This window comes from Sander vitreus, chromosome 12, assembly GCF_031162955.1.
Source record: "Sander vitreus isolate 19-12246 chromosome 12, sanVit1, whole genome shotgun sequence".
Classification (NCBI taxonomy): domain Eukaryota; kingdom Metazoa; phylum Chordata; class Actinopteri; order Perciformes; family Percidae; genus Sander; species Sander vitreus.
The window spans coordinates 15,889,500-15,903,102 of NC_135866.1; the positions used below are offsets into that span (position 1 = coordinate 15,889,500).

The 13,603-nt window shown below is 39.5% G+C and overlaps 2 protein-coding genes across 2 annotated transcripts in view; one reads left to right on the plus strand and one right to left on the minus strand.

Annotated features, from left to right (window-relative positions):
• b4galt2 (UDP-Gal:betaGlcNAc beta 1,4- galactosyltransferase, polypeptide 2) overlaps nt 1–2,225 on the plus strand; it is a 141,994-nt gene extending 139,769 nt beyond the window's left edge. The window contains exon 7 of the mRNA XM_078263968.1: nt 1,528–2,225. Coding sequence (XP_078120094.1) covers nt 1,528–1,678 — 151 coding nt within the window. The 3' untranslated portion in view covers nt 1,679–2,225. The remainder of the gene's footprint in view (nt 1–1,527) is intronic.
• A 6,175-nt stretch (nt 2,226–8,400) lies between these two features.
• On the minus strand, nt 8,401–13,537 carry LOC144526550 (von Willebrand factor C domain-containing protein 2-like). The gene is made up of 3 exons (XM_078264089.1): nt 13,187–13,537; nt 10,372–10,501; nt 8,401–10,216 (listed from the first exon to the last, which is right to left on the minus strand). Exons 1-3 carry the CDS (start codon nt 13,535–13,537, stop codon nt 10,026–10,028), a joined length of 672 nt encoding a protein of 223 aa, XP_078120215.1. The 3' UTR covers nt 8,401–10,025.
• Between the last annotated feature and the right edge of the window lie 66 nt (nt 13,538–13,603).

A 13,603-nucleotide genomic window follows, 5' to 3' on the forward strand; every position in this document is an offset into this window, starting at 1 on the left:
TGTGCACGACTGGGTGTTTGCACACATCAGCTCTTTCTCTGTTCAAACACGAAAAATTACATCTTTTATAAGCATTTTCCATTCTGACTGGCTGCAAAAACTGATACTACTACACGGGGGACGGGAGAGTTTGTGTTATGAATCTGTTTTGATGCTAGAGGTTGCATCACAAACTGAACTGAAGCACAGCAGGAGCACTGTGTAACTGTCTGACACACTGTTTAAATTATTTTCCAATCTTCAATACTAAAGTCAGGGCAGATTCTAACGTAAAAGCTGATTCTGATGTAACTGCTGAATCACAGCCAATGGGGAAGGATATTCCAGCATAATTCAAACAAATGGAGGCAGATGTAATGGATAATACTTTTCACTGAGTCACAGTGCAGCGCTATAGCACCACCTGTTGGTCAAGACATACATGAAACTGGATGTGGACTACTCTCTGCTTTCAGGCTATTGGAAATGTACAGTTAGCTGGGGGGGACTTTTAGAAATAAAGAATCAATACAAACATCAGGCTCTTTAAATCCTCAGGGTTTAAATGTGTTTTTTGATATTAGCATTCAAGTTGTAAGTAGAGTAGAGTAAACTTAGAGCATTTATATCTCAAACTGACTCTGAGAAACTGGGGCTTGCCTTCATCTCATGCAAGTTAGACTACTGTAGCGCTCTTTTTGCAGGATTATCCAAACAATCAGTAGGACACCTCCAACTTATTCAAAATGCAGCAGCCAGAGTCCTTACACATACACGTAATTTTGAACACATTACTCCGGTACTTAAATCACTTCACTGGCTCCCGGTACAATACAGAATAACTTTCAAAAAGGAAAAGGAGAAAACAAGAAAACTTTTTATTATACACAGTTATGCTTGTTTTCCTTTGCCTTTTTCTTGAAAATAACTGAATAATTTGAGCTGAATAGACAGATGCAGCAGGCGACAAAAAAATTGGACACCGGACTGTTTTCTTTTAAGGGTTCATGAGCCAAAAAGGTCAGGAACTACTGCTCTATTAAAGCCCCTTTTAGCTGGTGAGATCCCCTTTTGTCAGATGTTTGCACCAATGAAAGCCAAGTGGCAGAAACCTTATAGGTTTGTCATTAAATACTTGCGTGGGACCTAAAAGTGATGAGCCTTTTTTTCCTCTCTTATTTGATTTTCTTATTTTTTTGGCCATCTTGCACTTTAACATTGTGTCGTAAGAAGAGTTATCCTTTCAATCCAACAGAAAACATGTCAAAAGTCAGTTCTGTAATTAGCTAGATTTCCTGAAGCATAATATTAATACACAATAACCTTGACGTCCCTGTCTCCAAGCAATCAAACACACTACTATACAGTACCCACTTTGACACGCACAAACATGCACTGATATAGAGGCAAAGAATTCCATGTAAAAATCAAGATTTTCTTTTTTGATGTTTTGGCAGTATTGTTTTTAACAAATTTTCTTCATTGTCTCCCCATTTCCCTGTACGCCCTCCCACCTTGACTTCTTTTTTTTTGTCTTTCACCCTCCAGATTTAATAAGATACAGAACACGAAGAACACGATGAAGAAGGACGGCATCAGCTCTCTGACCTACAGACTGGTTCAGGTCAAAAGGTACCCTCTGTACACAAATATCTCTGTGGAGATCGGCAAACCTCCGCCCCGGCCTTTTAAGGGCTAAAGAGAGAGGAAGATGAGGGGGTCGACACACTGACTGGAGGGAAAAAGACGAGGAGAAGAAGAGCGCCTATGAAGTTTATAAGATGGAAATAAAGAGATCACATATCCTTGACATCTGGAAAAATGTGAAAGAAAGAGGTCATAAGCACATCATGGTCTCTTTCTCTCGTTTTACCCCTCTCTCTGTTTTTTGGGGGGGATTTTAGCTTGCCATTAACCAGGACTCAGGCTCTTTCCAACTTTTTCAAGCAGCCAATGGCTTCACACCTCCTACCTTTACCGATCAGTGACTTCAGAATTGAAAGAGTGTGGACCAAAGCTTGAATATCAGTGGCCGACCAAAGGTGGCGTCAAACTTAGAAGCTGATTGTTACCCTGCTGCTGGGGACATGGTCACAACCTTGGACTTTGGTGATGGATGATTACCAATCTTTTGGCATCCAGTGGCATATCGACAGAGGATATTGACAGGAACTTTTGCCGGGAGATTAGAGATGAGAAAACATCATTTGAAACTTTGGAAGGTTTTCATGGCCTGTTCTGTAACATTGGACAGCATCAAGGATTTCTTGGAATATTTGACCAAGTTCATATAAGCAGAATGAAAAAAAAAAAGAAGTCTTTTTACAAAGACAGATACGAGACGTGGTACCTGTTGGTTTGGAAATTAAATATCAGGGAAATAACAATCCTGGTGGACAACAAACCTTACAAACGCCATCAAACATTTTACTTTAAAGTGATGGTCAAGTGAATGGGGATTTCCATTAGAGGCAAACTGTAACGTTAACGAAATATGATGACATGCAGTGACAGTCCATGGAACTGTATCTGATGGATTGTATATCAAAGAAATCGTCTGACTCTCATCTTCCCAAATGATGCCAATAGACGTTTTAATATTGACGTCTTTATCAGGGAGTTTGAATCTAATTACTCAATCAAATCCTCCGGTATCAATAAATGAATGTGTATTGTGCCTGCATCTACAGTGCTGGGACACGCTGATAAAACATGTTCATCAGCAGCAACAATCTCCTGAGAACTCTCTTTTTGTTCTCTTTATATACAGTATTGTGGAGTTACCTTGGGAATGCTTTTGAAATGAAATCGAGGAACTTAAGACAACAAGGCAGATATACACTGACAGCTCAGTCGTGATTTTAACCCCAAGCTTTTTTTTTTTTCTTTTTTTTCATTCCACTTGAAGAAACCAAGAGGTTTATTTTGGTAGCCTCAGCTGTAAAGGTACATTTGGCTTGAGGTACAGTTTTAATTAAGTAGAAATATGCATTTTTCATTAGAAAATTGAACATTTAGCACATTTTCTGAACATACAGTATATGGGACACATGGGGGTTAAACTAAGCTGTCTGAAAAGACTCATGGCTCATAAAGTGGATACAAAAGCTAACTTGAAACTGGCTTCACAGAAAAGACTAGGTGAAAAGTATTTTTTTTAGCCTATAATGTAACCTGGACGTCAAAGTTTTCACAAAGTATCACAATTCATTAAAACTCTATTGATACTGTTACAATGCCATTTTCTCTCTCTGCTGTCTTTTTCTTTAAATTTATATAAAAAAGACGAGCATATCCGGAAAGAGGAAATTATGAGGCGATAGTTTTCTGGTGGTGGATATTGTGAATTTTAAGGCAGTAATGAGAAGTTATTGTTTGAGCAGTTTGACTGACATCTCTATTGCTGCTTCAGATTTTATCATCAGCTGTCAGTTCTGTATTTAAATCTATTTCATCGCACTTTTTCATAGATGAGTAAAAAGAAACAAACTCATTTTTTTATTCTGACTTCTGACATCAGCGTATTGAAATCTTTCACTGTTTTATGCGATGATATATCACTCTTCATCCTTTGTTTTATTTTTCCTTGTCTCTACTGTTGTTGTTATTGTTAACGCCTAAACACCAAACTGATGCCTTCAGAAGTTATCTAAACTAAAGGGGCAAGTAAGGTTTTCCTTTTTTTTTTTTATCTCAAAGGTAATTTTTGGGTGTAAAACTAATTGATGAAGATGTGTGTTTTAAGTTGGGTACTACAGAAATGAACTTATATTTGTTTCAATTTTAAAAAATCATGTAAAACCTATACAAAATATTTCCATCAATCTTTAACATTTTAAACCGACAGATGTGTGTGCAATGCTCTAACTGTTTGAATTGTTCCCATTTGTTTGGCTCTCCGTTATCTTCGCCTGAGCCTGTTGGAAGGTTTGATTACTCCTCTCTCTCTCTCTCTCTCTCTCTCTCTCTCTCTCTCTCTCTCTCTCTCTCTCTCGCACACACACGCCTTCACACTGTCTTCCTTTTTTTTTCTTTGCCTTTCATTGCCTTTTCTTTCTTACTCTGCCAGTCCAGGCTGTATGTGTCAATGGCACTGTTTTGCTTTGTGGTGGGCCAACTTCAGGCACAGCTGTGTCTCACAAGAGTGCTTCTTCTTTTAATAGATATCGACAGGGCCTCTCTTTGTGTTTCTGAATCTGTGTCACTTACTGTATCTTTATTTTTCTATCTCAGTACACATTCCCATTTGTGAATCCTTCTATGTAACCCCCCCCCCCCACCCAGAACTCTCCTGGTGAGTTGTCCTCAGTGGGCAGACTACCTATGGAGAGGTCAATACAGTCCCTTCTCTATACTACAGCTTATCCAGTGCAATATTACAGAATTGTTCACATCTACCACATATCTCGCTTCAAAGTCATTGTTTTCAAGTGGCGCATGAGGTATTATATAGGATAACATGTTTTAAGAGTTGGATTAACTTCAGTTTATAATGCAGTCATGCTTCTTTTCCCAAATAGATTTCTTCCTCTTTTGCCTCTAATTCATATTATTGATTTAAAACCCTTGTAATCAGTACACAGCAGACACAATTACAGCTGTTGCTTTGATTTTCCCCTTCTTACAGTATTTAAGCATTAGTGTTCTACTTTCATAAAGTTGGGTGACTTTCGAAAATAAAGGAATGGTTCAAATTGAAGTAACAGAGGCCGAGATACCCTGACTTTAGTCCCAAGTATGCACCTATCTCATTACTTTTTCCCATAGACAATGTGACTCACAGCTCTTCTACTGCTTGGATCGGCATGAAACCCTTCTGGTGAAATCATCAGAACAAAAGATTAACAACAGTGTTAGAACTGTCGTATTCTTTCATAGTCTAAAACGGTGGTTCCCAACCTTTTTTCCTTGGTGCCCCCACTACTTATGTCTAAGAAAAGCTGAGCCCCCCCCTCCAAAACCGAAGTTGAGGTAACTCTCGAGATAGAGCCTTACTTTCTTTTTTGATACAGAGGAGTTATCAGCAGTTTTACGTTTCTCCGCCATGTTTCGTTCATAAAATAGTGATGCCGTGGCGGCAGGAAAAACGAGGATGATAGCAGCTAGCAGCTGACCTGATGACAGCCAGGGTCCCAGGTTAAGAGGTCCCGGAGGTTTGGCCTACTAAGTAGCCTGCCTCCAATTTTAAGCGAGAACAAAAATATATAGTTTTTATACAGACTTTTGTATACATTACATATTCTAGTGTATTATCATAATTTGTTTAACATGTGCAAATATATATTTTTTTACCTCAACCTCAAACCAGATAAAGACTTGCGCACCCCCGAAGGGGTCCCCGGACCCCAGGTTGGGAACCACTGGTCTAAAAGACTGTGTACATAAAAACATTGGTGGAGCTGTTAACTACATCTGTCAAGGTGCATTTCGGCAAGAAACATCCAATCACAAGGCAAACAGACGCTGTTGAGAAAATAGATTTTCCAGTCTGCTGCTTAAATTAATTCATTTTGGATTTCTGGGTCAAGTATGGACAAATTTGCCAACTACTGGCGCTGTGTTCTGTTCACAAATTCAAGTTGGAAAAAATACTTCTGGAACCAGAAGCTTTTTTACACTTCACAACTCTACTCTTAAAATACATTCAGGTCTCGCTCCCTCCACAGAAGACATTATACAGCTATTTTCACAGGATGAGTACTCCTCATTGAACTTTAAAATTAGGATCAATTCTAGCTTCATCAAGGCTATTCTGACAAATTACAGGCAACCCTTTATGCGGTCATTTACATAAAGAAAGTACAAGCCGAGACACAATGAAGGAAATAGCAAGAGAGGCCCCAGTGTGTATAAACAGTAACATGGGATATATATGTAAAAGATCAGCAACAAAAACTTCAGCAAAAATAGTATTTGAAAGGTTTCCTTTACTCGAGAATGAGAACAACTGAGGAGCGCTTGATGTTTCTTTTAATGGACTCTTGACTTTTGAAGATGTTCCAGTTGTTAAGCACACCTCAGGTGGTGAAGTATTCGAAACGTTTTTTTCAAATACATTTCTTGCTGCAAAGAGCAGACAGGACTTTCAGGCCTGTGGGCATTTTTAAAACAAATACTGTATCTCTAGCTATGTTTTTTGTACATTGAATGTTGAAATGTTATATCTTATATAGAATGCATTACGTCATATCTATCAAACCTACTTTTTCTATACAATCAATAAATCAGATGGCTACAAATTGTGTGATGGTGGTGTCAGTTGCTTACTGTGTGTGTACATGTGTAAAGAAGACACTCACACTCTGGTGAATGAATAGAAACCTCATAATAAATTAGTTCTAACCTGCAGGCTGGGGTAATCCCAGAGCTTTGTAATGTAATATTGACAGTTTTTGGCAACCCTGTTTCCTGTTGCCATGACAAGCCACATAAACCTGTTACTGTTGTTTGTGTGTGATCCCAGTGATGTAGTGGACTGAAATGCTAAACCACCTTGTGGATTACACTTGGCTTTACTTCTGCAGTCTTTACTTCTGTACTTTCTGCCGCCCTCCCAATAGTATAAACAAATCTTAATTGCTACAAAGCAAAGCTTTCTCTCTTTTACTTTTAACTGCTTTTCTCATTCTTTTATTGTTTTGTGGGGAGCACTGGTCGGAAAAGAAAACTCAAATTGGGCAGATAGTCTACCCTGCAGAGATCTGAGGAGCAGTTAACCATAGTCCTCATAAATCGACTGGAGTTTAAAATTGCAACACGAACAGGCCGAAAAGAGTGACATCCGGCAGAATTTCCAGCGGCAACAGAGCAATCCCGAAGTGGAACTTCGTGGATATACACAAGGCAATGCGAGACTATGGATGGGTCAAACACAGGACTTTAAAAGTAAACATTACGTTTTTTTTTGTTTTTTTTTACTTTACAGACATCCAGAAGTTATGTAAAGGCTCGGACACACCAACCCAATGGCCGAACATCAGCAGAAAAGGCAGTCGGACTGATCAGACGGCTCCCAAAAAAAGTGCTTCAGAACACATCGAAGCGACGCCAACTTGAGTGTACGTTCTGCGCATGCGCGAGACGTAATACGTCTCCATAACAGCAGGCGGCGCTAATCTGTAGTGTTGCCCAAAAAATGAAAACCGGAAATGACAGAGCACGCTGTTGTCAGTCATTGTTTTCATCAGAGTGTGTTGATACTAGTCAAGGAGATACTGGCGTTGTCAGGTCTCGGGCTTCTTCTTGTGGAAGAAGAAAGATGTCGCAGGCGAATAATGAGAAAAAAACCACACTAAGTTGGCGAAGCCATGGATCTCACAGCGACAGGCTCAAGGAGCTTGCACTGATTCGCTAGTCAAGGGCTAGCACACCAATACAACAAGTCAAATCGGCCTAAATGAAGGCCGACGGCTCCTCCGACTGACGACGGCACGGAACACACCGAACAGACTCGAGTCACTGAACTCGCCAGACTGTCCGATGGCCGATAATCGGGTTGGTGTGTCAGCGCCTTAACGCAACAGATGGTTTTAACCCATACCACCATCTTTTTCTAAACTTAACTAAGTAGTTTTGGTGCCTTAACATAACCAAGTAGTTTTTGTGCTTTAACCTAACCAAACTGCGACTGTTTCACAACATTAATGACGTGTTTAAAACCGCGACCGTTGTGTTCTCTGTTTTAGATATTGTGACAGAAAGCACTCATGTGGGTCGTATTTCCTTTCACCTCTAGGGGCGCTAATTTATGAAATGCTCCTGTTGGTCATATTATAGGCTAAGAATAAACTATCTATATCGTCGTATGCTTTGAAGGACTTGTTGGAGGAAACACAAAGTGAGAGATTTTTAATGGACATGGAAAGGTGTTTTAATTTGGAATATTTTACAAGATGCAGGCTTTTATTACCAGCATGACACACTACATGATTTGCGGGTGTGATTCATTTGGGTTCCCTTTTAATTTAGGCAGTAAATTGAAACTCCACTTAAACGAATAGTTTAGCATTTAAGGCTTTTTTACTGAGAGTTTGATGAGAAGATTAAAACCACTCTTCAGGTCTTCAAGTCTCAGCAAGAAATCAAATACGCATAATTCACAAATGTCAAACTATTCCTTTAACCTTGTGTCTTTCTGATTATTCAGTAATTAAGATGATGAATATGGAAGAACAGCTTTCAGATCGTATTCTACGGCCAGCGTACTATTCAGTCTCTTCACTGTTTGATTTGAATACTCCCCTCAAGAAAATGTAAAAAGAGTGTATTCATTCATAAAGTCTCCTGATAAAATACGATTTAAAAGGTGTTCATAACCCTAAATGTTTCAACTTAATCCCAAACTTGCATAAAGAAGCTTTTCAGGGAGAGTTAGGGCAGTGAAACGTGTCAGTTGTAATGACAGTACTTAATAAAGCAGCAGCCTGGGAGTCTTATTTATAAAGTAGTAAATGCCATGATAGGCTTCAACACTGCACATACAGTAACATATAACAAGAAAATATCATTTTTGGTTTTCATTCAAAGATCCCTCATGATTAAATTGGTAGATAATGGCAAATAACAGTAGAAAGATCTGCTCCATATAAACCTATATAAAATGACAATACACTTCTCTTTCATCATACACTGAAGATCTTTCTAAAGAAGGTCAATTTCTTTGATAACAGTGGAAATAACTGTTTCTAATAAAGTCTACACATTATTGCTAATGAGAAATTAATAAAGTACATGCACAAATAACAACCCTTTCAAATATCCCTTCTGTCTACAACTACTGTACAGTCATATGTTAGGCCATAGTCTCATACTTTCTATTTCATTTAGCCTGGAAATTGAACTGTAGAATTTATAGGACAGTTACAAATTGTTAATTGCTTTGCTAAGCCATTTCCTAGTCTAAATTGCATCACAGCTGTGCATACATTTGGCTGGTGCATCAACCCGTGACAAGTCAATTACAATTTCTTATCATCCAATAATCTCATTGGCCTTGTTATGTTGCCAGTTGTTTCCCAAAGCAGGTTTCTGTAAATTAAAAAGTATGCCTCCTGGGTAACTAGCTTGTATAAAAGTTTACTATTCTCTCCCTCTTAAAACTCTAAAAACTTTTTGAAAGAAGCCGTGGACAGGCAGATAAAATATAAAAGGGTAACTATCTGGAGTGCAGTCACCTTTCAAGGTACAAGTTTGTTTGTTCTAGTTCCAGTCAGAATTGTTTAATTACAGATTTTCCTGTTAGGCTCAGGGTTGAGGGTGTTTGAGACCCTGTAAATAAACCATCTTATTTTTCCATCACTGCATCCATATTATATTATTAAATGGAGAGAGTTTTAGTCTTGATTTCCTTCATAATTTCTCTGTTATCAGTGGTTTACAAGGACTACAAACCATCTTCTCGGCTAACGGGATAAAGTCTTTTCTTCTTCACATACAATATGGCCTGATTTAGTTTGTTTGTGGTAATTTCATTAAAAAAAATAACTAAATTTAGGAATATGCACCATGGAAGAACAATATATTCTAAACTAATAAAGTTATTATATCCAGATATTGAGTCTGAGTCCATCTACATAACAGGACCACAACGTTATATAATGATGTCTTTGTTGATATTATACTTTGCAGGTAATCAAATTCCCAAAACCCACTGACATACAGAGAACCTGGAGCTTTGACCGGTCTGTCTAATCAGCTTTGAATTTGGACCTTGTTTGTAATATTTAGCTATGTTCTGATAATGGGCAGCCTTGTCCACCAAAGTGGCAAATTCAATGGGTCTCTTCAGTATTGCAGAAATATTGTATGAAAAGTCCTTGTGGAATGGCAGCTGATCTGTTCTGATAGCTTTTGGTGTTTTGTTTAAATGATTTATTTGGTTCTTGTTCAGTTCCCAAAAAACTTGAAATTTTGAAGTTGCAGATTATCCATTTTCAGCAGCACAGGAGGGTTCAGCATGTTCTTAAAGGGTCGAAGCTGTGTAGTTGATCAACCATCAGGGACTGTATACTTTAGGGTAACAGCTGGTTCTCTGCTGGCAGAGGGAATCAGTTTTTCTTGGTAGACTGTTGTTCAGGCGTACAGTTTTTGAGGCGGGAACAGGTGGCGACACGGTTTCCCTCCCAGTAGCCGGCATCCTGACCATCGTGACAACGACACTTGGTGCAGGAGTCGACCCAGATGGGTTCTCCTGCAGGAATCACCTGGCTGCGTGATGCATCAACGTAGCAGTTAGGACCTGGAGGGAGATGAGCAACAGAGGTAAGTATAACTGCAGATGAACAGATACTACAAACTGGGAAGCAAATAAAGTCAAGTGCATACACACTCATCTCTGAGATGCCAACTGTGTTTTATTTTACTTTTTACTTTTTTATGCTATTTTCAACGTACCCTCCCTGCATTCAGGGCAGCATTTCCCAGGCTGGTAGACAGGGTTGACACATGGTGGAGGGGCACAATCTGCAACTAGACAGCGGGCGATGCCATCACTGTCACAAGTGCACTGCTCACATTCTGATGGCTGGGAAAATACACACACACAAACAACATGAGACTCAACATGGATCTTATTTCTAACTAGCATCTCTCACCAAGCCCTCCTTAATGCCATCTCAAAAGGGGGCGCCATTTACCTCCAATTCCCAGCTGTATGCTCAAGTTACATACCAACATCCCAGACTGTTATTCATCGGTTCAGAGTTAAGAGAAGGAAATACACTGAAAGAGAAGTACATCGGCTTATAAAACATACAAACTTAAGGAAACTGTGTGGGTAAAAATATGTTTGTGCATTTTACACATTTGAATTACAGGCAACAGCAGTTGCAGAACAGAGCATGAAACAGTATTAGGCTGCTCAGCTCACCTTTTGTTTTTGTGATATATGTGTGACAGATACTTTTAGTTATTTACAATCTGGCTTCCCCAGTTTCCATTTTTTCTGTTGGACATAAGTCCTATACTGCACATACAGTCTATACAAATATAGCCTATACTGTTTGGAGTGCCATTTAAAACGTTTCTAAAAGAAATATGATTGACATTAGCGCCTTCACAAATGCAGCAGTATTTAATTTTGAGATAGTACAGACAAACAATGTTGGACTTTGTGGCAATATGTAGGCCCTTTTTTAAAACAGAGGGTGCTGTATTTGTGTATTCTACCCTTACAAAACTAAATAAGCGTACCTTTAATGAAAGTTAGGTGCCACCACAAATAATAGCAAAACTAAACTATATTCTATATCAGTAGTTCCCAACCTTTGTGACCCCTTAAGATTAACTAACGTCTGCTTATGACCACCTAATTACCCGTTATGGCCTTAATGTGGCAATAGTTCCATTAAAGACTGATTTTAGCATATAGCTAATATATATATATATATTTTATTTTTAATCAATTTAATCATCTGATGTCCCCTTAGATATTTCTTGAGACCTGACCTCCAAGATGGGAACCATTGCTGTATACAGTATACTGTGTAGATATTTTAGTGAATGCTATGTAAATGGGTATGAGAACATTTAACCCCACTAACACAGAACGTTTAGGGAACGTTAGTTCGTGTTTCCCTAAAGGTTAGTTCAAACCAGACCAAAAACTAACGTTTAGGGAACGTTCCCTCATGGTTATAACGTTCCCTAAACGTTAAGGGAACCAACCAACTGAAACGTTCTCCTGTGGTTGCACTGTACCTCCACACAACGTTCCCGTTTGGTTGTTTTTGGTTGTTCTAAGTGCGGTTTTGAAAATGTTTATTTATACCAGCTCCATTTAAGTTTTTGAAGTAGCATATAAAAGGTTTGCAGTCACTTCATTTAGATTCACTCAAAAATGATCGGTCTTATAAAATCTAAGTAAGATAAACAGCATAGCAAGAGAATATATTTATTTTTAGGCTGATAACAATTTTGTTAAAAACAATACTTTTGTGCTTGATTTCATTTTTGTAACTGTATTATGTGAAAATACTTAAAACCGTATAGCCTGCAGGGCAGAAAGACAAAGAAGGCCTTCCAGGACCTGACAATCTGCAGAGTTATAACAGGCAGGTGTTATTTTATTGTTCACATCAGTATTATGCTTAGCTTGGCTGATAAGAGGTTTTAATGACTTGTAACTTTGCTTCTACTTGCTACTCTAGCGGCCTCCCAGAAAAACTTCCCACGCGCTGACTGCAGCAGACGTGGAGGACCCCACAGTGCTCCCCCCCTCACAATATCCAACAGCCCAGTGTCAAAGGTGGACTCATTCAAGTTTCTGAGCTCCATCATTTCCCAGGACCTGAAGTGGGAGTCTAACATCCTTAAAAAGGCTCAGCAGAGGATGTACTTCCTACGGCAACTGCAGAAGCATGGCCTACCACAAGAGCTATTGGCCATCTTCTACACTGCTGCTATCCTCCTGCCTCCCCTCTGGCAGGCGCTACAGATCCCTGCACACAAAAACAACCAGACACAAGAACAGCTTCTTTCCCACTGCCATCACTCTCCTGAACTGCTGATAAGTGGGGTCATCCCCACTTTGGCCGTTCACCTACACATTACATACTTTATCATTCCAATATGCATTTTGCACACTACATTTGCACTATTACTTTGCACACTACATTTATACAATATATTGTGTTAATGTGCCTATATGTATGTTGTCTCTATTGTACAGTATGTGTCTATATGGCCAATACAACTGATTCGGATTCTTATATAAATATATATTTATTTTTTATTTTTTGGTACCATGGTTGTTAAAGTTTTTTAAAGTTTAGGGGAATGTAAAAAAATAACGTTAGGGTAACGTTCCATAAACTTACTTAAGGGTTAGGGGAACGTTCTCTAAAGGTTACAACGGTAGGGGAACGTTCTCTAAAGGTTACAACCGTAGTGCAACGGTAGGGCAACGGTAGGGGAACGTTCCCTAAAGGTTACAACGGTAGGAGAACGTTCTCTAAAGGTTGCAACGTTAGGCGAACGTTCTGAGAACGGTCGATGTAACCAAAAAGTAACGTTCCCTAAACGCCAGGAAAACTTTCCATGGGAACCAAAAACTAACCTTCAGGGAACGTTCCCGGAACCAACAATTGTTACCTGGGAAGGCCCTATAATAACAAGAGTATCTATAGGGTCATTAAGTCCCCATCCATCCACACTCGAAGCCATCCCTGGCCATCCCCGTTTTTGCAAGCTAGCAGGTGTCAGAGCTTACCTGGAAGTTCTGTCCCAGTTCGTACACCACTCCTCGGTACTCACACCCGATCTTCTCGCATCTGGGGCAGCAGTCGGTGGGGTAGTGGCTGACATGGATGCATGCAGCCGGGAGCGAAGTGCACTCAGTGCGGGAACATGCGGAGCCCTCGGTGGTGCATTCACACTGGGTGCAGTGATCAGAGTCTAGAAAATACCATTCCCCCACAAAGTATATGCTGCCGTTGGCCTCGCAGGTGCTTTCCTGCTGTACGGCGACTGAAAAGCCAAAACCGGCCTGTGCGCAAAGCAGTAGTGCCAAAACGGCTGTGCGTATTCTGTGCTCAAAGGAAAGGCGCTCACTGAAAACCATGTTGATTTATTTGATTCGCCTTGTCCAAAACAAAAAAGGTTACCAAGAAACAGCCACTGCAGTCCA

Coding starts and splice junctions, on each gene's coding strand:
- LOC144526550 (XM_078264089.1), bottom strand. CDS start 13,537: ATGGTTTTCAGTGAGCGCCTTTCCTTTGAGCACAGAATACGCACAGCC. Junction 10,502..13,186: donor AACTGGGACAGAACTTCCAG/GTAAGCTCTGAC, acceptor GTATTTTCCCAG/CCATCAGAATGTGAGCAGTG. Junction 10,217..10,371: donor CTGCCCTGAATGCAGGGAGG/GTACGTTGAAAA, acceptor ATCTCCCTCCAG/GTCCTAACTGCTACGTTGAT.